General features: G+C 44.8%; 1 protein-coding gene across 1 annotated transcript in view; it reads right to left on the bottom strand.

Moving 5' to 3' along the window:
- Positions 1-25,347, bottom strand: part of LOC115108298 (CUGBP Elav-like family member 5) — a 68,227-nt gene extending 42,880 nt beyond the window's left edge. The window contains exons 1-5 of the mRNA XM_029632458.2: positions 24,925-25,347; positions 24,598-24,768; positions 24,202-24,508; positions 4,193-4,321; positions 2,821-2,900 (exon numbers count right to left, since the gene is read on the bottom strand). Of these exons, the coding sequence (XP_029488318.2) occupies positions 2,821-2,900; positions 4,193-4,321; positions 24,202-24,508; positions 24,598-24,768; positions 24,925-25,347 (1,110 nt within the window). The remainder of the gene's footprint in view (positions 1-2,820; positions 2,901-4,192; positions 4,322-24,201; positions 24,509-24,597; positions 24,769-24,924) is intronic.
- Positions 25,348-26,366: the final 1,019 nt, after the last annotated feature.

Below are 26,366 nucleotides of genomic sequence, written 5' to 3' on the forward strand. Positions count from 1 at the left end.
ACTCATTGATTAAGGGGGGGTGATATGTGCTTATGAAACTAAAAACCGGATACATTTTCACATCACTGGTTAGAAAACCACCTGCAGAACACAGTCAGCTACATTTTGGAATGTTGCATTTTGATACGGGGTCACCAAAACAGAAAGAGAAACGTCACATTGTTTTGTCCATCACTCCTATCGATTATCACGTTAAAATCAAATACCTAAAAATAAACAACACACGGAATAGAGGACAATTTGTAGAAGATCAATAAATAGAGCAGGGGCCAAACGTTTGGGGGCGTAGTTTAAAATAACACTCATTCAAAGGCTCCACGGAAACTGGGAATAACCTATACATGGTTGGTTAGATGAGAACTTGTAAAGGCTTTTATCTATATTTTGGATTGGCGGATGTTGATTTTGTGAGGCTGCCATCACGGAAAAGGGAATAAGCCACTTTCTGTTAGTAACTTCAACTAATCACGACCCGCCATAGGATGGCAACAGTGACAATGGTTGGCCGCTATTGAAGTAATGGTTTAATGGTATTTTTTAAGTGACTTTTTAGAGACCGCCCCGAATTATCCGTGCCATTTGAGAAAGAAAAAGGATAGTCCTACCACCCCCAGCGGGTATGACAAAATCAACAGTACAAAACCAAAGATATGGATCTGTTTTAAGCAAATTGATCTTGTCATCATGTTGACAATAAAAATCACCAATCTGAGGTAAAAAAGGATGTGTAATTCCCCCCAATTTGGATGTGGTCAAAACGTCAGCTTGTGTACTGTACTAACGCATTCTGTCCACATACTGTCTGTAATTTTGGTAAAACATCCATGAGTTTCTAGTAGATGGTTCAATAGCCTAATTAATGAAAAAAACATCTTATATTCAATTACCTCAACTTTTTTTTCCAAATCTGCCACCAGTTTGATGCCAAAACATTGACAACAAATACATAGACATAGTAAAATAAATATAATGATATTAAATGCTGAAACCTTCATATTAAACACCAATGGTATTCACTAAGATAGTTTAAATTTAGGACAATGTTTTACAGCTTTGTTCTTCTATTTTTTTAAATTTTAAAATCATCTTATTTAATTCTTTCATATTTTATATGTGATAAGGCCAGAGGGCCACAGATAATGACAGACACCTGTGATAATCTGAAGTATCCAAAAGGGCCAGTAGACGTCTTAAATCTGGTGGTTTACTGGTCAATTTAGAAAGTTGCAACCCTAGATATGGCTAAACAATTCAATATCTTACTTTAGAATGATAATAAAACATTAGGAACACCTTCATATTATTGAGTTGCACCCATTTTGCCTTCGGAGCAGCCTCAATTCGTCGGGACATGGACCCTACAATGTGTCAACCGTTCCACATGCTGGCCCACGTTGACTCCAATGTTTCCACAGTTCTCAAGTTGGCTGGTAGTGGATCTCTACTCTGACTAGCTTGTTCCATCTCATCCCACAGATGCTCAGTTGGATTGAGATCTGGTGACTGGGAAGACTACTGCAGTAAGCTGAATTCACTGTCATGTTCATGGAACCATTCCTGACAATGTTAGCCTTGTGGCATGGTGCATTATCTTGCAGAAAAAAATCCATTCGCAGATGGATACACTGCTGCCATGAAGGGATGCACCTGATTGGCAATGCTGTTCAGATATCCTGTGGCATTCAAACGTAGCTCCACATTTAGCAAAGGGCCCGATGTGTGCCATGAAAACACACCTAACACCACCACCAGCCTGCGATGTTGACACACGGCATGATGGATGCTTGTACTCTTGGTTTTCTCCATACCCTAGTCCTCCCATCAGTGTGAAAATGGCAGGAAACGGGATTCATCAGACCAGGCAATGTTTTTCCAATTCTCCAGTGTCCAGTGATTTCATTCTTTAGCCCACTGCAACTGCAAGTTTCTTGTTTATTGCTGAAAGAAGTAGACCTCTGTAAGGCCGTCGCCCCATTCGTGTCAAGGTACGACGAGTTGTACATTCTTTTGTGGGTCTTTGGGCACCAATGTTGTACTGGACTGTCAGTTGACTAACTACAGCCTGTTGGTTGCTCCGCACAAATCGGGACAGCCTCCTTTGTCCTCTTCCATCAATGACCTGTTTTCAGCCGTTGGCTGGATGTCCTTTTGTGGACCATTCTTGATACACACGGGAAACTGTTGTGCATGAAAAACCCAGCAGCACTGCAGTTCTTGATACACTCAAACAGGTGCGCCTGGCACCCACTACCATACCCTGTTCAAAGGCACAAATCTTTTGTCTCACCCATTCACCCTCTGAATGGCACACATACACAATTCATGTCTCAATTGTCTCATGGCTTAAAAATCCTTCTTTAACCTGTCTCCTCCCCTTCATCTACACTAATTGGAGTGGATTTAACAGGTGACATCAATAAGGGATCATAGTTTTCACCTGGATTCACCTGGTTAGTCTGTCATAGAAAATGTTTGGTACACTCAGTGTATATTTCTCACTAGTTGAACCATTTAGAGATTTAGAGACTAGAGCGACCATAGGATCTGAGCAGCAGGCTGAATGTTTGACGACCCTACAAAAAGTACCAATCCCTTTCATTCTAAAGAAAGAAGGTTTGTGGTTGTACCCGTTTGCTCGTGAAAGCTGTAATATTCATGAGGACGGTTGCAGATTGTCGGTCAATAAAAACTGTAGGTTGAAAGAGTCTTTGCCGCCCTGCAAATTGATCAGTAGAATCGACAGTAAAGTTGCTGTTGTCGTTTGTACGTGTTGTGCATTTGCATATTGTTGTGTGGAACAAAGGCAGGAAGTGTACTCACTGGCATGGTCTGGCTGCCATGAAGGGCACTGATTGCAGACTGGGCCTCAGCATGTGTGGAGAACTTTACAAAGGCACAGCCTGAAAAAAAGCGCACGCATACACACGCACGCACGCACACACACACACACACACACACGCACACACACGCACGCACGCACGCACGCACGCATGCACACGCACAAACAGGGATGGAGAAAGAGGCAGGGTGCCTTTATTAAACACTGTGAGGAGAAGCACGCCAAAACATTTCAGGGAGGCACAGCAGGCTGCTCCTCCCCAGGCTGCTCAAGCTGCAGGCTCTTGTACAGATTGCACTGATGAAGCAGAAAAGCATGCTATTTAGCGCCACATGCCGGTCTGTGCATATTAAATACAGACCCAGTGAAATGTAGATTGTTTTAAGTCATTACACATTAGTCTACAGTTCCTCGAAAGAAGCCAAACATGTTTGAGGGACTAATGCTGGTTTGATCAGGACCTGCAGCTAGAGAAGGTATAACTAGAGAAGGTATAGCTAGAGGAGGTATAACTAGAGAAGTACTGGATCTTCAAGTGTGGCCTGAGCAAAAGCTCAACTCCTATTGTCCTCTGGCCAATATACACAAAACAGACCTGACAATATATGAATGAATATGTACATTATAAGGGTTAGTTGACAGACCAGTATCCATAAACATCTGGAAATTCAATCGTATTTGTAAAGAAGTGCATTATCTGACTTATGACTCCGGACGTTATGAGTTATTCAGCTGTAGGCCAATGTGGGCCTAGATTCACATAACCCAAACAGAGTATAGCGGAGACAAAATGAAACGTCCCCTAGCTGCCCCAATGTCCTGTCTTCTTGTAAAGAACACCACAATTGTTTTGACAGCCCCCATTCCCTCTTTACTTCTGCATGACTGTCAAGTCAGAATGAAAGGGCCTCTACTTCGGAGATAATTCCACAACAGTTTTCATAAACACTGGCCTCGGACTATGTTTATAGAGACATGAAGAACCAGGGCTCCCACTGCTGTTTACTGCATGTCAGAAGGTATTGGTGTCTGGGTGGGCAGACCATGGGTGGGCAGACCATGGATGGGCAGACCATGGGGCCTAGAGTACAGTGCATCAGTTAGGGCTAATGATTGTACATCTATGGGAATGTTTCACTTGCAGGCCTACCATAACCTGAATGAATAATACAAGCCATGATGACTCCTATAAAGAAACCCATTTACGTTGATTGTTTTTTCACTACTGAAAAACTAAAAGGAAACATGCCCATTATGAATACGTGATTTCTCAGCTGAAACACCTTAAGGGTCAAAGTCAGTGACCTAGAATCTTAGAAAATGTCAGAGGTACTATATATAATCGGTTCCTACCTTTGCTGTTTCCGTCGGGACCTCTTAGGACGGTGCACTCCTCGATGACTCCGTAGGGCTCAAAGAGGCGGTACACGTCCTCCTCAGTCTGTTGTTTGTTTAGCATCCCGACAAACAGCTTCCTGTCTTCTGGAACAAAGAGATAAGCAAATTAAGGGTTACATTAAATCTCTGACCTTTCAATGCGACCAGTCTAAATGAGCATTACAAGAAAAATGTCATTACCCTAGCTATCCCGATGTAGGGTCTGCTCACTGTGCTCAGTGGCAAATGAAGATGGGGCAATGTATTTGTCTGCCCCATTTAGCTCTGTGAGTTGAGTCACAGTGTATTGTTCCTGTGCCAAGTCTGCTCATTTTAATTTTTACGATAATTGGGTTTGCTCACATATTTAGGCCCAGGGTAGGCCAGGGGTTCTGTCAGAGAACGGCCATGACCCTACCCTGGGGGAATGGAGGGAGGAAGCAGCAGGCTGATGAAACAGAGTTGGTCCTTCAGATACACCAGGAGCTCCAGACAGTTCTTCTATAGGTCCTGCTTCTGCCTGCTATACTGCTGACTTACAATATTAGTGAGTACAGGCTATTTGTTTCTCAATCTCCATATTTCTCTGCCTCAAATACTTAATTGCTGCTGATCCAGTGTATTGGCAAATAAGTAATATTCCAGAGCTCTTTAATGAACAATGGCACGTCTCTCCAGCACGGAGAAGGCTGAGGAGAATGATGCTGGTTTTTCAATATGTATATTGTACTATTGAGTCCTGTTAACCCATAAGAGTCTAAGCCCTGTCTAAGCTATATGGCATTTTTTTGAAAGGATAATTTAGTTACTTGATTTAAAATTTTAAGACCCCTTGAATTATCCCCCCAAAATAGTTTTAAAGTATTAGATATTGCATTTTTTGGCCCTACTGTTATTAGCCCATACAAATGCGTTGATAAACAGATTAACTACAACAGATGGTCAAAAGGAAGTTTGCTCTGAAGTGTCTGTCCTATATCTGAGAGATATAATTATATATTTTTAGCATATATTTAACCCCTTATTTCTGGCACTATACAGTCTCCATATACTGTATACTTCCATAATTCATTTGAATTGATACCAGGGGACCTTCAGACGAGTCTTGTGAGGCCTGTGGGCATCCTAGAGCGAAACAACTGACGGAAGTGTTCGTGAGAGTCTCACCTTTGCACAAAGGTGTCATATTAGTGTGTAGCTACAGTGTTCGGACATAGGTTGGCAGGTCGGCTGTACCGACTTCAGAAGAGTGTCTCATCTTTCCATAGAGGGGTCAAACCGTTTAGACCATTTTGTGAGAAGACCGATTTTCAGAACGTCTAATGTTCTGACAAACACCACTCTAGCTCTGTCACCTTTCACCACAGATGTCTAATGTTCTGACAAACACCACTCTAGCTCTGTCACCTTTCACCGCAGATGTCTAGTGGTCTGACAAACACCACTCTAGCTCTGTCACCTTTCACCACAGATGTCTCGTGGTCTGACAAACACCACTCTAGCTCTGTCCCCTTTCACCGCAGATGTCTCGTGGTCTGACAAACACCACTCTAGCTCTGTCACCTTTCACCACAGATGTCTAATGTTCTGACAAACACCACTCTAGCTCTGTCCCCTTTCACCACAGATGTCTAATGTTTGACAAACACCACTCTAGCTCTGTCACCTTTCACCACAGATGTCTCGTGGTCTGACAAACACCACTCTAGCTCTGTCACCTTTCACCACAGATGTCTAATTTTCTGACAAACACCACTCTAGCTCTGTCACCTTTCACCACAGATGTCTAATGTTCTGACAAACACCACTCTAGCTCTGTCACCTTTCACCACAGATGTCTCGTGGTCTGACAAACACCACTCTAGCTCTGTCACCATTCACCACAGATGTCTCGTGGTCTGACAAACACCACTCTAGCTCTGTCACCTTTCACCACAGATGTCTCGTGGTTTGACAAACACCACTCTAGCTCTGTCACCTTTCACCACAGATGTCTAATGTTCTGACAAACACCACTCTAGCTCTGTCACCTTTCACCACAGATGTCTAATGTTCTGACAAACACCACTCTAGCTCTGTCACCTTTCACCACAGATGTCTAATGTTCTGACAAACACCACTCTAGCTCTGTCACCTTTCACCACAGATGTCTCGTGGTCTGACAAACACCACTCTAGCTCTGTCACCTTTCACCACAGATGTCTCGTGGTCTGACAAACACCACTCTAGCTCTGTCCCCTTTCACCACAGATGTCTCGTGGTCTGACAAACACCACTCTAGCTCTGTCACCTTTCACCACAGATGTCTAATGTTCTGACAAACACCACTCTAGCTCTTGTCACCTTCCACCACAGATGTCTAATGTTCTGACAAACACCACTCTAGCTCTGTCACCTTTCACCACAGATGTCTAATGTTCTGACAAACACCACTCTAGCTCTGTCACCTTTCACCACAGATGTCTAATGTTCTGACAAACACCACTCTAGCTCTGTCACCTTTCACCGCAGATGCAGAAGTAGGCAGATGTGGTGGATTGAGACGCATCCAATGCATAAACATCTCTATCTTAAACTGACAGATATTTCTGGGGATGTTTGTATTATCCTAATAAGATTTCCATGGGGGAGCAGACATCAACCTTAGGCCCTTTTAAATGCAGGGGGACTTGGTCTTTACCTTGACCTGACAGTGTTTACTGAGATTCTGCTCCTATGATTAATGCTATGCTCACTGAGTCCAACTGGCAGCAACACCACTCCCAACATCCCCTTTACAGATTTTCTATAACTTCTAGTGCACCTATGTAACAAAGGCAAACAAAGACAGAAGAGGAATCCAGGGCCAGACTCTGGGCTTTGGAGTTCAACATCATTCCCAGTCTGTGGTAATGCAGTGTGTCAGGGTGACCTTTCTGGCCATGAGAGACAGACTCAGACTGTGTGTTGTTGTGCTGTGGCGTTCCCTGACCAAGGCAGGACCCACTGATACCCAGGTTCTTCCTCCAGCAGCCAGCCAAGGCCCTTGCAGCATCAGCTGCCACGGTCTCTGCCACAGCCAGGGCCCCGGCTGACTCCCTCACTCAGCCTGGCCAATGACGCACCTTTAAAATAATCAACAGTGTCAGAGCGCGTGCTGTCTAGGGAGGAGTGGCCGTCGTACTGCACTCTTTATTGTTAGTGGCAGGATCAGAGGGTATGTATCAAAATGGAAGCGATTCAATGTGACATCTGTCATGGTGGATTGGAGAGCATTTATCTGCAAAAGAGAAAGCCCTGAACTGGAAAATAAAAGGCCAGGACACTCCTTCACCTTGCTTGGGGGGAATTTGAATTTGGAGGTGGGGGAGTTTGTGGGGGGATTCAAATCTATGCACCCACAACCTCAACACATCCACAAGTGCTCACACACACACACACACACACACACACACACACACACACACACACACACACACACACACACACACACACCTTTGCCTTTCCCCTCTCCTCCATGGCGCCCTGATAACTTCCAGGCCTATAACTCTTACAGCAACCCACCCTCTATGGATGATGGGGATGTGACAAGGCAGGATTAATGTATGCAGCTGACCTATATGAATTTCATATGTTCCGCACTATGCCGTTTATGCCATGAACAGACCTCCCGTGGCACGTCTTAAAATACGATATTGCAACTGTGCCATCGCTGATAAATTGCTCACTGGGAAATCACCTAGAGCTGACTAGAATAATATTTATTGGACTCAGAGCACGTCAGGAACAGACCTATATATCAGATACGGTCCTTGTGTAACATTGGTTGGTTTACAGAGGGCAACAAAAGGCCCGCTAACAATTGGAGTCCTGTTGTGGGCTTTTAGCTTTTCACTGTACTCCATCACAAATTCCACTGGATTGTCCTCATGTGGAGATTCAGAGACTGGCATAAGTAATGTGATGGAATATGAATGAGTCCAGTGCCACTGCATTTAGAGTTGGTACAAGTTCTTCAGGTCCTGCTGAGAGATGGAGAGAGCATGTTCTACTCCTGAGTGAGTGGGCTTCAAAAACAACCTGACAACGCATGAAAATACATCATCTGGCAGACATATTCTCCCAGCCATGATGCTCTGGAGTAAAACGGCACCTTGGGACTCGAGCTGTTGTTCATCTAGCTACAACACACAGCGAGGAACATTATCTTGTTTATCTACAGTAGGCTATGAACTCACATGTACGCACATCACACACACACACACACACACACACACACACACGTGCACACTCACGCTGTCACACAGTTATAAATTATTCACCACTTTAGGGAAAGCCCTGATTAATGATAGGCTCTCTGAGATGCTGTTGTTAAATCTTTAAATAAGAGGCAGTGATAATGTTGCTGTTTAAAAATCTCTCCAGCCGGCCTCCCGAGTGGCACAGTGGTCTAAGGCATTACATCTCAGTGCCGAGGCTCAACTACAACCTGGGGTTCAATCCCAGGCTGTGTCACAGCCGGCCGTGACCGAGAGCCCGATAGGTTGGCGCACAATTGGCCCCGTGCCGTTCCGGGTTGAGAGAGGGTGTGGCCGGGGGGCTTTCCTTGGCTCATTGCGCTCTAGCGACTCCTTGTGGTGGGCCATGCGCCTGCAAGTAGACTGGTGCGCCTGGCTTCCGGATTAAGCCACATGTCCACCAGATGTGTCAAGTGCATTCCGGTGGAAGCCATTCACTGTCAGTGGAGGGCTCCGCAACTCTACGTGGGGGTGCCGCACTAGGTTGTGGTGCGTTCTTGTGCGTAGCTTTAGCATGCGGTTGTACCAACGGAAGTACACACATAGACTCCAACTAGCCTGCTTTTAGCTAGTTGAAAAGCGAAGTACGTGGGTATGGAAAATGCGGCCTAGACACCTTGCAAAACCAAACACCTTATACATCCGGTGGACATCGGGCATTAAGTGAGCAGTGTGTTAAAAAGCAGTGCGGCTTGGCGGGTCATGTTTCGGAGGACGCTTGTCTCGACCTCCGCCTCTCCCGAGCCTGTTGGTGAGTTGCAGCGATGAGACAAGATCGTAACTACCAATTTGGATATCACGAAATTGGGGAGAATTGTTGGGGTAAAATTAAAAGTCCCAGTGCTTAGGACTTAAAAAACAAAACTGTATCGACTGGCTGTTAATGCAGCTTTGTGGATTAGTGCAGTCTCACAGTGGGGTGCCAGGAACACACAGCTACTGGTTACTGCCGCTCCACAAATAACTATTAAGGCTGTTGTTTTTACCCAATTAACTGGTCGTCCACATGACCATGAACACAGCGGAGACCAGATTCACCTGCAGCCCATTTATACTGTAACCTATCACTAAACCAATACAGCTCTTACACATAACCCACCAACACAGTTCCTATACCTCTGCATAATCAATAGGAGAGAGATCAAAAAGATCTACATTTGCATCTCACAGAATCCCAACTAGTCATTTAGATGCGGCAGGCGACGTGCTACAGCGACAGCTCCTCCTAAACACCCACAACTCCGCCCTGAAAGTTACACCCATCGTGTTGAATCTGGCCTGAGCTGATAAGCAACGGTTTGTTGCATTGGAAATTAAAGCATGGAATAATGATTGGGGAATGTACTGCCTGGTTCTATATCCTGAAGGTTACTGGGCCCATCTGAGATTTATAATCAATAAGTGTGTTTTCATATGAATTTGAAATCAAATTCAAATGAACATTTGGTTAATCTGAAAAGTATGATTTTAATCTCCTCGCCCAATTCTTTGTAATTGTAATCCAATGATTTATTTGCAACACTGATAAAACCATGAATCATTAATCATGCTCCAGTCTTCAGATACACAGTATATTACTATGATTTTCTTGTAGCTGTGCATACTGCATATTCCCATTGAACGTTTCAAGGTTCCCATCTTGCATACATTAGAGATTTTGCAGTCAGGTCTACTATGTTGGAGATGTATTACAGTGTGTCTGCTGATTACATTCATAGGGCTATAGCTGCTTGGGGTTTTGACAGTGGAATGGATAAGAAGACTTCCAGTGAATAGTGATAGGATGAGTTTCAGGGTTTTGGCACTGCTGCAAGCTCCAGGAGAAAGCCCTCACGAGGGGTATGGTAAAAATGTCCAGGCCCATGTTGGCTTGCATAAGAACCTGCAGCCCTCGATAAGCCAGGATGGATGAAATAAAGAGAGAGAGAGAGGTTTGTAATGAGGGCGGTACTGAATCATGTTCACTTCCTCTGTTTCCACTTTTGTGTGTGTGTGTGTGTGTTCGTGTGTGTGTGTGTGTGTGTGTGTGTGTGTGTGTGTGTGTGTGTGTGTGAGAGAGAGAGATGCTGAGAGAGAAACAGTGAAGAGACAGTACTGTATGTGTTACGGAGAAAGCTCGTCAGAGAGATGGGTGGGTTACTATGACAACTACTTATACAGTGGCCTGTCAGTCATGTTTCATTGGAGTTTGGAGAGGATAAGCGGGGGAGAGGAGGAGCGGAAGGAGAGGAGGTAGAAGAGGAGAGAAGGGGAGTGGGGGGTTGGAGTGGGGGGTTGGAGTGGGGGTCATTCCTCTATCTGCCTGCTGAGTTGGAGTGTAAATTTGCCTGTCAGCCACACAGATAAGGACAAATTATTAACAATATTAGCCGCCCGATAAAAATGAAACTATAATGAATGGATAAATATATTAAACCAAATGAGATCCCATCCAGCCAGAAAGTGGGCCCTAAGAAACCATCCAGGTTTTCTCATTTGGGGAAGCAGATAAGAGATAGGGGAGGGGGTTACTGTAGGCTCCACTGTATTTTATCACACTCGCCCATCAAGCCATAGAGAATCACAACATTTGCGGTTGGAATACCAAACACCATTGCTTCCACAGCCCATTATAGTTGTTCAGCGAGGATGCCACACAATAACTGTGTCAGCATGTGTTCAACCATAAAAACAGACGGAATCGAAGAAATTAATTAACCCTAGGAGAGCATAGTGCTTAGCCAGTGGTATTTAATCCAATGTATTACATACATGTATATGAATCTAGAGCTGTGTTGCATTAATGAGACAGGCGGGCGGGCTGGGCTGTTGTGGAGGCTAGGCCTCTCTGGGTTGGGCCTGTGTTCCTCTCTGCCTCCCTACCTGGCTGCCTGGGTGTTCAGGGGTACCAGAGGAGAGTGGGGATCTGGGCCCAGTCTTGGCACCACTGCTGTGTTGAATGAACACTGCCAGATGAAATCCTGAATAATGACTCTCTCTTATGTCCTCTGTGTTGTGTTTGTCACGTAGTGAGGGAAGGATGGGAGGGTGACACCATATTGTGCCACAGTGCTGGAACAACTTCTGAGAACTCTTGTGTACTGTTCTCTACATTAACCCAGTTCTGTGGAGTCTTTGTCTTTCAAAAGTTGTGTCTGTTATTTGTTTATTTGGCAATGCTCCAGTTGAACTTATCTAAAGTTGTCTTTTTGAGGCAATGACCCGAACCTTATAAAAAAAAGAAAGAAGCTATTTACACTATGGCCAATCTACTGCATAATTACTACCTTTCAAACCTCTCTATGATGTTCCCAAGAAACATATTCTCAACGGACAACAAATAATATTACGCAAAAACCCATTGATTTCCGTTGAATATCTAAATCACATGCACTGTTGAAGAAGATTACATTCAAATGTGATCCTTCCTTTCCTTTTATTTGGGACTATAAGGAGACGAGGTGGGCGGTGACGCAAGCTTGGCTTTGTCACAGTTTCACCATGAGAGTGTCAAGGCTGCTGATTGGTTGTGTGGCAAGGTGGGATCTATATAAACCATCAGTATGAAATGGGGAGGCTGTGTTTGCAGGACCTTGATAGCAGCCGGCACTGTGCTGCACTACATCCTTCACTAAACAGTCCCCTGGGAAGGATTAGGCCTCAGTGCTTTAACACTGGCCCCGTTTACTGAGCAAACTAAAACCCTGTCCCCAACCACTTTAACGCACCTAACCCATTTACACCTACACACATATCGGCGGGCGCATGGAAACACACAGGCGCGTGCACGCACTCACGCACGCACTCACGCACGCACGTACTCGCCACCACACACACAGGGGTGCATGCACGCACAGACACACACACGCGCACGCACACAAACATGAAGAGAGGCTCCCAAAACCTTTCTCCAAACAAACACTCCAGTGAGTGTGGGAGGCTGTGGTAACTGTGGCACCATCATCATCCCTATACAGTGTTTTGCCGCAGAGGCAAAGATCAGACTGAGTGCATAAATCACACAGGGGGACAGGCTTTGAGCAGCCCATACAGCATTTCCACATTTTGCAGTTGGATTACAGACGGGCGATTAGAACAGTGATCAGATATTGTTTCTGTGCTGCTAGTAGAGACAGGAGCTGATGTATGTTATCCAGTGGTCTCTCCTCAGCCCTCCACTGAGTTGATTTATCAACTGGATCAAATGGCTGTAATGTGCTGCTGGGGGATTCAGCACTGAGACTGGATGGTTCGGCTGGGAGCCTTGAGCATACAATTACTAGCCAGCCACGGCTTCCAGCCTGCCTGAGTGCGCCATATAAAACCTCTGGGGTGCCTGTGTGTTAGAGCCCAGCCTACCCACGTCCCCCCGCCCGCCCGCACCTCAAATTGCAGTCAAGGAGGAAAAGAATAAAAACGAGAAATTGCTTAAAATATTTTATCTCCACCATATACGTCTGAGCAAATGTACACTCAATATGATAACAAACGTGAAATATTACTCAGTGTCTTGTGTTGGCTTCAACGTATTACGGCGGTGCTCATAAATCCTGGACCTGCTGTGCTACGTCAATAGGTACTGTATATAAACATTTACAATATTGCAGTGCTATTTATATTGTCTGCCTTCATAATGCCATTGGAAGGGCTTTCTGGCATCAGTTATGATATGGATTTTTCCTCTTTTTTTCTATTACATCCAGGCAAAACAATGGTGTACAGTATCAGACCCTACGTTTGGCAGTATTTAACACGGTTCCAGGCTGTTTCTTAATTCTTTTCTCATCGGTCAACTGACAGTGATTGTTGAGAGTAATGCTGGATACTCCCTCTCTACCACCAACCACCAACACCCCTCCCTCCCTCCCTCCCTCCCTCCCTCCCTCCCTCCCTCCCTCCCTCCCTCCCTCCCTCCTCCTCCCCACACCCCAATCTCTCACTCTCACCTTCTACTCCTTCTGAACCTGCTTGTTCTCTCTTTTCTTTACTCTCTCTTCCTTTCTCTGGGTCTCTCTGATGACTTACCTTCATGCAGTGGTTTCCCCCGAGCAAATAACTTTCTTTTTCTCCCACGAAGGACTAAATTGACTACAGCAAGAGACAACAAACTTCATTAAAGAGCCAAAGCAAACAGGCATTATACATGTGATATCCTTCCCTCCCTATCTGCATTAAAGGGGAAGACAAAACCCAGCCCTATCTCGTCTGGGAGCGAGCTGCTCCTCTCACCTCAGGCAACCGCATTAAACCAAGACATACACAGACTTTGGTACAAAGGCTCTATGATCCAAGACAGGGAGCGAAATACAGACAAGTCGAGAGATAATGAGAAAGATAGGGAGAGACAAAGGAAGAAAAATGAAAAGGAGCAAGCTGAGCAGATAGAGCGGGGCCATGGCAGAGAAGTGAGGATGTACGGGAATAAGTTATATCTCTGTGCAGCTTTGTGTGGGAGAGGAGAGGACTGAGCTGGCAGATGACTTTGCTGGCAATGGATGAGAGAAGCTTATAGGCCACCCGGCATGTCAACCATCCCCACCCTGTGTGGGAGTACGGTGGGCAGGCAGGGTTCAGCGACCGTAACCCCAGAGCCCCATGGAGACCTTGGCGAAGGTGGATTTAGATATGACATATACGCTATACATCAGCTCCCTTTTAGGATGTATTCCCTAATCCATATTCATTCAGTAATCTCAGAGAGGGTGGGTTAGCATGCCTGCTGCCTGGCTGACTGTATCCTACTGTACCTTTACTCTCCAAAACTGCTGTGTAAACAGTTAGGAGAGCACAAATTGCTGTATAAGGTAAAGCTACAAATGTATAAATAAATACATAAGCCTTAAAGCATATCATCCAGATCTTTTTGCGATTGCACATGAACTGGAATTGATTCCGTAGGAGCGTTACGAAACAATGTGATACAGCTGGAAGTTTTCACGTCTCTGGATGTGTTGTTGCTTCGTATGCAACTCCTCGGCGGTGTTAATGTGACTGCGGCAGGGAGCGTAGCCCTGTCATTCACTTTGACAGCCAAGCTGCTCTCTCCACACACGTATGGGTGATGTAGACTTCAATTAGGCTGCAAGGTCACTCAGCACCCATCAGGAGCTAAACCGGGCTAGCTAATCTCGCTAATACGTTCCAGTCAACCACATGAATAACAACAGAACAAGACCTACACTGTAATGACATTTAACATTGAACAAGATCACAGGTCTTGTTCACAATAAAACACATTTTTACCGTACATCAAGTGTTTGATCCTGAATGCTACACTGCTAACTCCCATGCCAAGGCCTCTCACTACTACAATTATGAAGGGGAAACTGGCTGCTCCACAGCCCCCCCCCTCCCCTTATTAAACATGGATTTGAGGGAGAGGCAGAGGGATGGCCTGTACATCCTTCCTCTCCCCTCCCCTGCCCCCCCCCCCCCCCCCGCCTGCCCGCCCCGAACACTGTCTTGACAGCCCCATTTGTTTTCATTTCCAGGATGTTTTGCTCAATATCTAATGAAATAACTATCTATACATCGAGCAAAATATCAAAAGGGACGGGTGGAATTGTTAATCGGCTGTCACTGACGTTTCAGCCTTGCTATTCTACCCCCTGAATTGGTTTGATTACATTTGGTTGGTTGTCATAACATACCGTCCTCTAGTGTTCACGTGTGCACAGATACCGACCTGTGTGTAAAGCATTTAGTATGCTGTCGACACAACCACTTAACCATGTATATAGAACTGTCTCAAGTACGACTGTACATGCAGAATATGTCAACCACATTTGCCGTATTTGTCTCAATATAACATTGTATGATTGTGTATCTGTCAGGTTAATCATAACCACAAATCATTCAGTCATTTCCATTCACTTTGTTGGTCACTTTGAATTTGCTGTAACGCCGATGAACGACAAGCATTTTCATTCTCTCTGATCTTTTGGATCCAGTGATCTCACCCAGTCAGTCTCTCAGGGCCAAAACAAAATGAGATTTGAATCTCAGCTCAGAAGAACTAAGCCAGCCCATCCTCTCCAGCTTCTCTCTGCCATTTGGTGCCAAGACAGAACTAAATTGCATCTTCTGTGCACTCTCTTGGCCCAGGCATTTGGGAATTGGTGGTGTGAGGCGAGCGAGCATGCGCGACACCCTGAACGCACCCAGACCTGCTCCAGTACTCTGGGCCCCAGTGGGCTTTGTATGCGAGGGAGAAGAGAGAGAAGTGTCATGTCAGCACCCACCATAAGGAACTTGAAAAGCTAAATAGTTATAACAAAGCCACAATGTGATGAAAAATGCATGGAAGAGGGGACCTCCACACGGTTGTCTAACAGGAAGCTCCCACAGATCCTCTCCCGCTGTCTTTCCTGCATCGCTGACTGACATTTTCTGACAACAGCCCCCCCCTTTCCCTTCTTCCTCTCTTCTCTCCGCTGTGAAGCCTCTCTCGATTTTTCCCTCCAATCCAGGATAATACTTTACACATCTCACTCTCTCCTCTACCACTTCCTAATTAGAGGGGTTTCATCTTAGAATGACGGGAAAAGCTGGCCTGATGAATATATTAAGTTTGGTTGATTGATTGAGAGAACCTGTAGGGTATCTCTATAGTTGGGCTGTGGAGTTAATCAAAGAGCTGGTATTCTGCTCCATTCTCTCCCAGACCTGGAGGCCTGCTCCTTAATCATACTGTAAAGATGATGTAATGATAAGGAAACTCTAGTAATTAGACACCTGCAGTAGACTGGATTCATTAGAAGGCTGAACTTTCCCTGTTTAGTGTAGCAACTCGCTCAGCAAACGTTTCAGGTGATTTAGGATTTAGTTTTGACTTTGTCTGCCAACGCAGTATCTGACAGACAGACACCTGGGCTTCGGCTCTGTTCTATCTTAGTTGTTTTTGTCCGCTCCCTCTGTGCTTTTGGTTCAGCGACGTCAAGCTGATTTTTCATATTACAGACAACAACAAGCTGTCCTTTTCCACTTCCACAACAGCCTGACACCGTAATCTACAGCAGAGGACAGTGTTGACGGAACACATTATGCAGCTTTGGAGGGGAAATGTTATGCATCAACACAGACGTAGGATTAAAAAAAAATGTAAACCTCTTAGAAGTATGAACTTTTATGAGCCCATGCCCAGCAGACTTAACCCTGGCCTTTTTCAAATGAATCCATCACTGTTTGTGTGTTTGTGCATGCTGGGGCATACCCTGTGTGTGTGTGTGTGTGTGTGTGTGTGTGTGTGTGTGTGTGTGTGTGTGTGTGTGTGTGTGTGTGTGTGTGTGTGTGTGTGTGTGTGTGTGTGTGTGTGTGTGTGGACATGCTCAAGAAGAGCAGTAGAAAATACTTGTAATCTTCCACAGAGCACTGTCAGCGGTTATTCACCATGCCACCTCTTTCACAAGGTTGGGGTCTGTATTGAAATGTCTGTATTTCAAATATCCATTGGTGGTGTCAGTGTGGCTCAGTAATGTGAAGGATTATCTGAAATGAGTTTAGTCAATTCATCATTTCAAAAGGGCAGTCGCTCGGTTGCTCATTAGTTATTGTACACACTTTTCAATTGAGGGTCCCTGGAGAGCTGGCATTGTGGAGACTCCAGCCTTCAATCAAATACACATAGGGAGGGAGATGGTGGGTATAGGTGGGGGAGGGAGCGGAAGGGATATGGTGAGGGGTAGAGAGAGGAGAGGAGGGGAAGTGGGAAGAGAGCAAGAGAAAAGGGTGGTGGGGGAGGGAGAGGAGAGATGTTGGAAAGAGGGGGGTAGTAGAAGTGAGGGAGGCTGTAGCTCTTCAGTTAGGTGTGTGTGTGTGTGTGTGTGTGTGTATGTGTGTGTGTGTGTGTGTGTGTGTGTGTGTGTGTGTGTGTGTGTGTGTGTGTGTGTGTGTGTGTGTGTGAGAAACTGGAGTGTACAGAGTGTATGGACGGAGTGTATATACAGTACAGCATATGAGGAATATGTGAAAACACCCGACCAGCACTAAGGCTTGCTGTTGAGCATCGTATCGCCACTACTGTTTCTTGTGACAGTAGCTAGTGTGAAAATGTTTAAATGCCCACAGGTGTCGATGTGGGCCAATATACAGTGTGCCAACCTTCTCTTTTCAGTGTTTCTTTTCATGCATCACTTCAGTGCAAAGACATTCAGTGTCTTCAGACAGTATTCAAAACGCTTGACTTTTTCCACATTTTGTTCTGTTACAGCCGGAATTTAAAATGGATTAACTTGAGATGTTTTGTCACTGGCCTACACACAATACCCCATAATGTCAAAGTGGAATTACGTTTTTTTTTTTTTTTTTTTTTTTACAAATTTAAAACGAAATGCTGAAATGTTTTGAGTCAATAAGTATTCAACCACTTTGTTATGGCAATCCAAAATAAGTTCAGGAATAAGCATTTGCTTAACAAGTCACATAATAAGTTGCATGGACTAACTATGTGTGCAATAATAGTGTTTAACATGATTTTTTAATGACTACCTCATCTCTCTACCCCACACATACAATAATATGTCAGGTCCCTCAGTGGAGCAGTGAATTCAAAGAAGGGCACCTATTGGTAGATGGGTAAAAAAAAAAGCAGACATTGAATATCCCTTTGAGTATGCAGTTATTCATTAAACTTTGGATGGTGTATCAATATACGAAGTCACTACAAAGATACAGATGTCCTTCCTAACTCAGTTGCCGGAGAGGGAAAAAAACACTGAGGGATTTCACCATGAGGCCAATGGTGACTTTAAACCGTTACAGAGTTTAATGGCTGTGATGGGAGAAAGCTGAGGATGGATCAACAGCATTGTAGTTACTCCACAATACTAACCTAATTGCAGTGGTGGAAAAAGTACCCAATTGTCATACTTGAGTAAAAGTAAAGATACCTTAATAGAAAATGGCTCAAGTAAAAGTGGAAGTTACCCAGTAAAATACTACATGAGTAAAAGTCAAAGTATTTGGTTTTAAATATACTTAAGTATCAAAAGTAAATGCAATTGCAAAAAATATACTTAAGTAGTAAAAGTACAAGTATAAATCAGTTCAAATTGCTTACATTAAGGAAACCAGACGGCACAATTGAATTAGTTAATTTATGGATAGCCAGGGGTACACTACAATGTGCTGACATCATTTCCGAACTAAGCATTTGTGTTTAGTGAGTCCTTCAGATCAGAGGCAGTAGGGATGACCAGGGATATTCTCTTGATAAGTGCGTGAATTGGACCATTTTCCTGTCTTGCTAAGCATTCAAAATGTAACGAGTACTTTTGGATGTCAGGTAAAAAGTACATTATTTTCTTAAGGAATGTAGTGAAGTAAAAGTTGTCAAAAATATAAATAGTAAAGTACAGATACCCCCAAAAGCGACGTAAGTATTTTTTGTTAATTACTTTAGACCACTGCCTAATTGACAGTGAAAATAAGGAAGCCTGTACAGAATCAAAATATTTCAAAACATCCTGTTTGTAACAAGGCACTAAAATAAAATAATGCTACAAAAAAATGTGGCAAAGAAATGTACTTTTTGTCCAGAATACAAAGTGTTACAGTGAATACTTTCTGAAGGTACTGTATGTTTTCGGCAAATCCAATACAACACATTACTGAGTACCACTCTCCATATTTTCAAGCATTGTGGTGGCTGCATCATGTTATGTGTATACTTGTAATCATTAAGGACTAGGGAGTTTTTCAGGATAAAAAAAAAACGTAATGGAGCTAAGCACAGGCAAAATCCTAGAGGAAAACCTGGTTCAGTCTGCTTTCTACCAGACACCGGGAGATGAATTCACCTTTCAGCAGGACAATAACCTAAAACACAATCCCAAATCTACACTGGAGTTGCTTACCAAGAAGACAGTGAAAGTTCCTGCGTGGCCGAATTACAGTTTTAAATCTGCTTGAAAATCTATGGCAATACTTGAAAATGGTTGTCTAGCAATAATCAACAACCAATTTGACAGAGCTTGAATCATTTAGAAAAGAATAATGGCCAAATATTGTACAATCCAGGTGTGGAAAGCTCTTCGAGACTTACCAAGAAAGACTCACAGCTGTAATCGCTGCCATAGGTGAATAAAACATGTATTGACTCAGGGGTGTTAATACTTGTATAAATGAGATATTTATGTATTTCATTTTCAATACATTTGCAAAAATGTCTAAAAACATGTTTTCACTTTGTCATTATGGGGTATTGTGTGTAGTACAACAAAATGTGGAATAAGTCAAGGGGTATGAATACTTTCTGAAGGCACTGTATGTGTATTGCAACATTGAGTTCAACATTAGAGAAGTGTATCATAAAACCAACATTTTATTATTTAATTGAAGATCCAATCTACATTGGGACTTTCACTTAGTAATAATCCATTTCAAATGACCATCTCTACATACTGTAATGAATCGGTTATCCTTTTCACATCAGAATCTATGTGATCAAACAGCCTTACATAAGGCATAAAGACAGTATCAGTATATCAGTGTATTGCATCGGTCAAGCTAAATACTGCTCTAAAAGAGCAGAACTATTTGTCGTTTGTACGTCATACTGCAATTACAGAGGTTTTCAGATTGATTATTTGAATGTAGCCTACTGTATGAGTCCTGGCACAAAGAGGGCAAGTTGAGGCCTTCGCTTTGACCTCTCCGTGGGGTCCCATTCCCATAGTTACTGTTGCTATGTTACTACAGTACCCGGCCTTGCTCAACATGCTGTAAAAACGAATGTGTTTTTGACAATGAGAAACCGAGAATAGAGTAGAAGGATATGTACTTCACAAGGGTGCCCGTAACAACAATCTGCAGTAGTGAAGCCATGTCACAGTTGGATTCATAGGAGCCACCTGTTTTTATCTAGTAATGAAGCATGTAGTCATGGGAAACAGTCTCAGCTGGATGGTTGTAATAATATAGTTTTCCTAGTGTAAGTGTTTTTGTTTGTATTTTATAGTATACATTTGACACTGCAGATTTTTAGCTCCTAAGAAGATTAGGTCAAAAGCTATGAAGACATTAATATTTTACCCTCATTGCTTGTTACAAAGAGAATTGAGCTAAAAAAAACTCATCTTTAATTTCTATTCCTTATTAATTATGTCAGGATGACCTCTATGTGTGACTCACAGTGTTGAATAAAATATGAATGTGACATTCCTAGACTGCTGACAATAATTCTCATACACAACAATGCATATTTCAAACATTCAGTTAAGAATATTTTATAAAAAATTGTATACACATTTTTTAATGAAAAAATACAACTGAACTGGGCCTGACAATATATATATTTTTAAACAAGCTATTTTTATTTGTTCAGCACTGAACAAGCATTTATGTGCGTTGTAATTAACTCATAAAATGCTTTACTGGTTAATCCAGCAACCCATGGGAGTAGAGGAAGAATGTGCCAGTTTAATCCCAGAAAATAACAACACTCATATCAGGATTTGGATTCAGAACACATCATTTTCATGGTGTATTAATTCTACAACTTCCAGTTTTAAGAACAATTATTCTAGGTCATTAATTTAAGATCATATTGGAAATATTAAAGCAGTTATGGAACCCATTTGTGTGTGTGTGTGTGTGTGTGTGTGTGTGTATGCCATACAACCAAAAGACAAGACAGGGGAAAGCCTATCATGAAACTTTCATGCCAAAAAAACATGTACGCTGTGCCCTGGATGCATAGCCGCCCCTCACATACCCTTCTGCCCTTCACACGCACACACACACCCTCACCCATCTATTAAAGTAATACCTCACACCGATCCCTGATGTAAAATATTTCCCTCTGCAAGATATCCAGCAAAATATGATCCAATGTTGGTTCTCTCTGTAGAAGTACTAGTCACCCCATGATCACAGGAGGGGGTAAAGGGGCTTTCATAAATGCATAACGATATGCTCTAAAACCACAGGGTTGAATGTAACCTTTTGCATTGGAGGACGAGGTTATTGGAAAAGCCAAGGTCAGAGCAGTCATTTAAGTGTGTCTTGACAGTAACTGCTATTCCCATTAGTTTCTCTGCTGTCTGTTGAAATGCGACGAAGGGAGAGAAAAATAAATGCCACCAGAAAATAAATAATAGACCCCCTATTTCCTACCATTTTCAATTCAATTTCCTTCCACTGACCTGCAGTAACTAGAGGAAATCAATGCAACCAGGGGTAAAGGATTCTGGATCCGGGGATGACAGCCCGTTTTTTAAGGCAAACGCCTATCCATCACCGGGGATGTCGAGGGGCCAATCTGGCGCGTCTGATCGTGACACACACATCCTCTTCAGGCGTAAATTAAACCCTTGATCAGTAGTGTTACTTAATATAGGAGGAGCCTGCACTGTGTAAGATTGCCTTAGAAAAGGAGACTGGGAGAATAGGGGCTGGGACCCTACAGTACTACTCATTCCCACTTTGGAGTTCAAAGGGATGGAGTGATAGACGAGAAGAGAGAGAGAGAGAAGGATGGCTGTCTCCATGGCAGCCGCTGACAAAGGCCCTACCCTCTAGCCCTGCTACCGCATCACCTCCCCACCCGCAGCGCCAGCGAATCAGAGGGGAGACCCAGACACGGGCACTTCCTACGGGGTTGAGGCAAAGCGCTGCTAGGGCGGTGCTCAAGGGCTGAAACGTCAATGTTTTTCACCAGACGGAACAGATAAAAGTACACGTTTTTTTAATTATTGAGAGGAGCTCTGATATTTTTTGACAGCAGTTACGCTCTCTAACATTGATCCACTGTTCCATCAATTCATTTATTCATTTCTATCCTGTTATTTCTTTTCACACGTCACTTTCATGTGCTGCCCCGTATGTATCCTTATCACTTCAAACTCATTTGATATGTTGAGATGAAGAGAAAATAACGGCCATGAGGCAGCTACAGTACATCTGCTTTGATGTGGATACCAACACATTCACTCCATATTCATACTACTAACGTTTACACTCGAGTATATAGTTTACACTGGTGTATACTATTTATACACACTACAGAACATAGCCTACTTTATATCATATACTGTCAATGTATGGTAAATAATGAGCAACATCAGAAATGGTGAAAGGGAAAGTAAGGGTAAGAAATGCTACCGTTTGATAGCAGACAAGGTGTCCACTAGCAATGCCTGACCTTTAACCTTAACGTGTAAATCTATAAAGGGCCAGGGGCAGTCATCAAACAACCTGCCTTTTGGAATGCTGGGGCAGAAAGAAGCCTGCTCTTAAGCTTGTCTGTTCCTGTCAAAATATGGATTATGGCTCCTCTCTACTTATCTTCAAACAAGTCTTTCAACCATCTGTTGTCTGTGCTGCGGTCAAAGTCAAGAGACCTCTGCTTCCAAAGTGTCTGAGGAAGAAAAAGGAGCGCAGGCCGGAGGGAGGGGGTAGTGACACGCTAGTCACAGAACAGAAAAGGCCAAAGAACTTTTGAAGCGTGAAAGTCTCCAAATTTACTTTTCTCCGTCTCTCTGGAAGAAAAAAAGAGAAAGCATTCAAGGTCCGGGGGATTGTGAAATGTTATTTTTTATTTCCATTTGGAGTTCCTTTTTGAAGCACACAGAGACTTGAAAAGCCACGGTTACAGCAGTTTAGTAACCATCCTCTTTCAAAATTGTGGGCTTTTCAGATTGTGGTGCCACTCAGCTCCTTAAGATTTTCAGCAGTATGGCTTCCTAGCGTATCCACAGCCAGTTTGAGATTGCACAAACCTCTCCTCTTGTCACATGTCCACTGCCTATACTGGGAAGAGGCTTTCTACTGTACCACTCTTCATGACGGATATCTATCTACATATAAATGTTGTTCCTAGAATCTGGCCAGATTTGAAGATTTATAGATTCAGTCAAACCTGGATAATGAAGTTGTTTTTCTGCCTCAGACCCTTATCATTCCATGTGCTGATACGCCTTGCCTCCAGCACTTGAGTATGCACATCTTAGTGGCGGTTCCCCCACGGTTAGTCATTTCCTGCCTTTCAGCGCTGAGAGGTGTAATGAGTGGCTGGGCTGCTGGAGCTCTTATCTGCTGTGACAAATAACTGTAGAGCAGAAACAACAGCAGATTGCCATGCACAACATATCCCATACAACATACCAAACAAGCAAGAAAATAACTCTGCTCATAATAGGCAGATGTTATAAACCGCTCACAAATTGGCTTCAGAACACTTTTCCTCCATCACATTAGACCTGTTAAGCAGACCAAGCGTGCCGACGATGCAGCGTCTCTTTTAGAGAAAGCAGAAGATACTAGTTGTAACGATCGTCTGTTGAAGAAGGTGTGGTCCAAAGCTCAGCGTGGTCAGTGTTCATACTTATATTTCAACTGAACACTAAACAACAAAAATAACAGAGAGAATGAACGAAAACCGGAACAGTCCTGTCAGGTGCAGAAACACAAAACAGAAAATAACTACCCACTACCCTGTGGGAAAAAGCTACCTAAGTATGGTTCCCAATCAGAGACAATGATAGACAGCTGTCCCTGATTGAGAAACATACCCGGCCAAAACAAAGAAGTACAAAAACATTGAAAAAGGAACATAGAATGCCCACCCAAGTCACATCCTGACCAAACCAAAATAGAGACATAAAAAGGGTCAGGGTGTGACAGTACCCCCCCCCCCCAGAGGTGCGGACTCCGGCCGCAAAACCTGAACCTATGGGGGAGGGTCTGGGTGGGCATTTCTCTGCGGTGGCGGCTCTGGTGAGGGACGTAGACCCCGCTCCACCTCTGGCTTGGCCCACTTAGGGGGCACCTCTAGAGTGGGGACCCTCGCCGGCGACCCTGGACTGGGGAACCTCGTAGAGAGCCCCGGACTGAAGAGCGCAGCTGGAAGCTCTGGACAGGAGGGTGCCACTGGAAGCTCTGGACTGAAGGGCGCCTCTGTACACTCCGGACTGAAGGGCGCCTCTGTACGCTCCAGACTGAAGGGCGCCACTGGAAGCTCCGGACCAAAGGGCGCCTCTGGAAGCTCCGGGCCGAAGGGCGCCTCTGGAAGCTCCGGACCGAAGGGCGCCTCTGGAAGCTCCGGACCGAAGGGCGCCTCTGGAAGCTCCGGACCGAAGGGCGCCTCTGGAAGCTCCGGACCGAAGGGCGCCTCTGGAGGCTCCGGACCGAAGGGCGCCTCTGGAAGCTCCGGACCGAAGGGCGCCTCTGGAAGCTCTGGACCGAAGGGCGCCTCTGGAGGCGCCGGACTGGAGGCCCGGACCGGACCGAAGGCGCCTCTGGAAGCTCCGGACCGAAGGGTGCCTCTGGAAGCTCCGGACCGAAGGGCGCCTCTGGAGGCTCCGGACCGAAGGGCGCCTCTGGAGGCTCCGGACCGAAGGGCGCCTCTGGACGCTCCGGACTGAAGGGCGCCTCTGTACGCTCCGGACTGAAGGGCACCTCTGGAGGGAGGAGACGCAGAGACAGCCTGGTGCGTGGGGCTGCCACAGGGCCCACCAGGCTGGGGAGACCTACAGGAGGCCTGGTGCGTGGAGGAGGCACCGGATGAATAGGGCGGTGGGGGAGCACTGGAGCTCTGGTGCGCAACATTGGCACCACTCCTCCAGGCTGAATACCCACTTGAGCCTGGCTCCTCCAGAGTGCAGGCACAGGTCGAACCGGGCTGTGGGGGAGCACTGGAGATCTGGTGTTTAACACTCGCACCTCTCCATTAGGCTCAATGCCCACTTTCGCCCGGCACAGGCAGAGCGCAGGCATAGGGCGAACTGAACCCTTCCAGCGCCCCGGAGACACCATACGCAGAGCCGGCGCAGGATACCCTGGGCAGATACGGCGCACCGGAGACCAAACGCGCTGAGTTGGCACATTCCGCCCTGGCTGGATGCCCACTCTCGCTTGGCACTTGCGGGGGGCTGGCATATAGCGCTCCGGGCTATGAGCTTCAACGCATAACACGGTGCCTGACCAGTACCACGCTGCTTCCGGTAAGCACGGGGAGTTGGCTCAGGTCTATCGCCTGACTCTGCCAATCTCCCCGTGTGCCAAAAAACATTTTTGGGGCTGCCTCTCGTGCCTGCTGCGCTACCTTTCCTCATATCGCCGCCTTTCAGCTTTAGCTGCCTCTAGTTCTTCTTTAGGGTGGCGATATTCCCCAGCCTATCTCCAGGGTCCCTGTCCGTCCAATATCTCCTCCCAAGTCCAGGAGTCCTGAACCCTCTGCTCCTCGTTACCACGCTGCTTGGTCCGTTTGTGGTGGGTAACGATCGTCTGTTGAAGAAGGTGTGGACCAAAGCGCAGTGTTCATACTTTTATTTCAACTGAACACTAAACAACAAAAATAACAAAGAGAATGAACGAAAACCGAAAACAGTCCTGTCAGGTGCAGAAACACAAAACAGAAAATAACTACCCACAAAAACCCTGTGGGAAAGTATGGTTCCCAATCAGAGACAACGATAGACAGCTGTCCCTGATTGAGAACCATACCCGGCCAAAACAAAGAAATAGAAAAACATAGAAAAAGGAACATAGAATGCCCACCCAAATCCCACCCTGACCAAACCAAAAATAGAGACATAAAAAGCTCTAAGGTCAGGGCGTGACACTAGTGTTCAGTCATCAGTGGAGAAGCAGCAACAAACCTTTGTATTTAAGACACTGTGATGATATCCATGTGAAAAACACCACCGCAGATTACTCCAGTTGGTTCCAGTACCAGACGTACATTTCTCTCAGATGGTTCTATTACCGTAATATCAAATTTCTTGATTTTACTTAACCCATCCCCACCTCCATGCTCCATCCATCCATTCCTCCATGAGACAGTTTAGACTTGTCCTTGACTCAAAGGCAGAAGTACTTGAAATTCGTTTAGATTTGGTGAACCACATCAAAGAGACTGGGAGCTTATTTTCAAGTATTTTGCGCCCAAGGCTAAA

This window comes from Oncorhynchus nerka, linkage group LG24 (genome assembly GCF_034236695.1).
Source record: "Oncorhynchus nerka isolate Pitt River linkage group LG24, Oner_Uvic_2.0, whole genome shotgun sequence".
Taxonomy (NCBI): Eukaryota; Metazoa; Chordata; class Actinopteri; order Salmoniformes; family Salmonidae; genus Oncorhynchus; species Oncorhynchus nerka.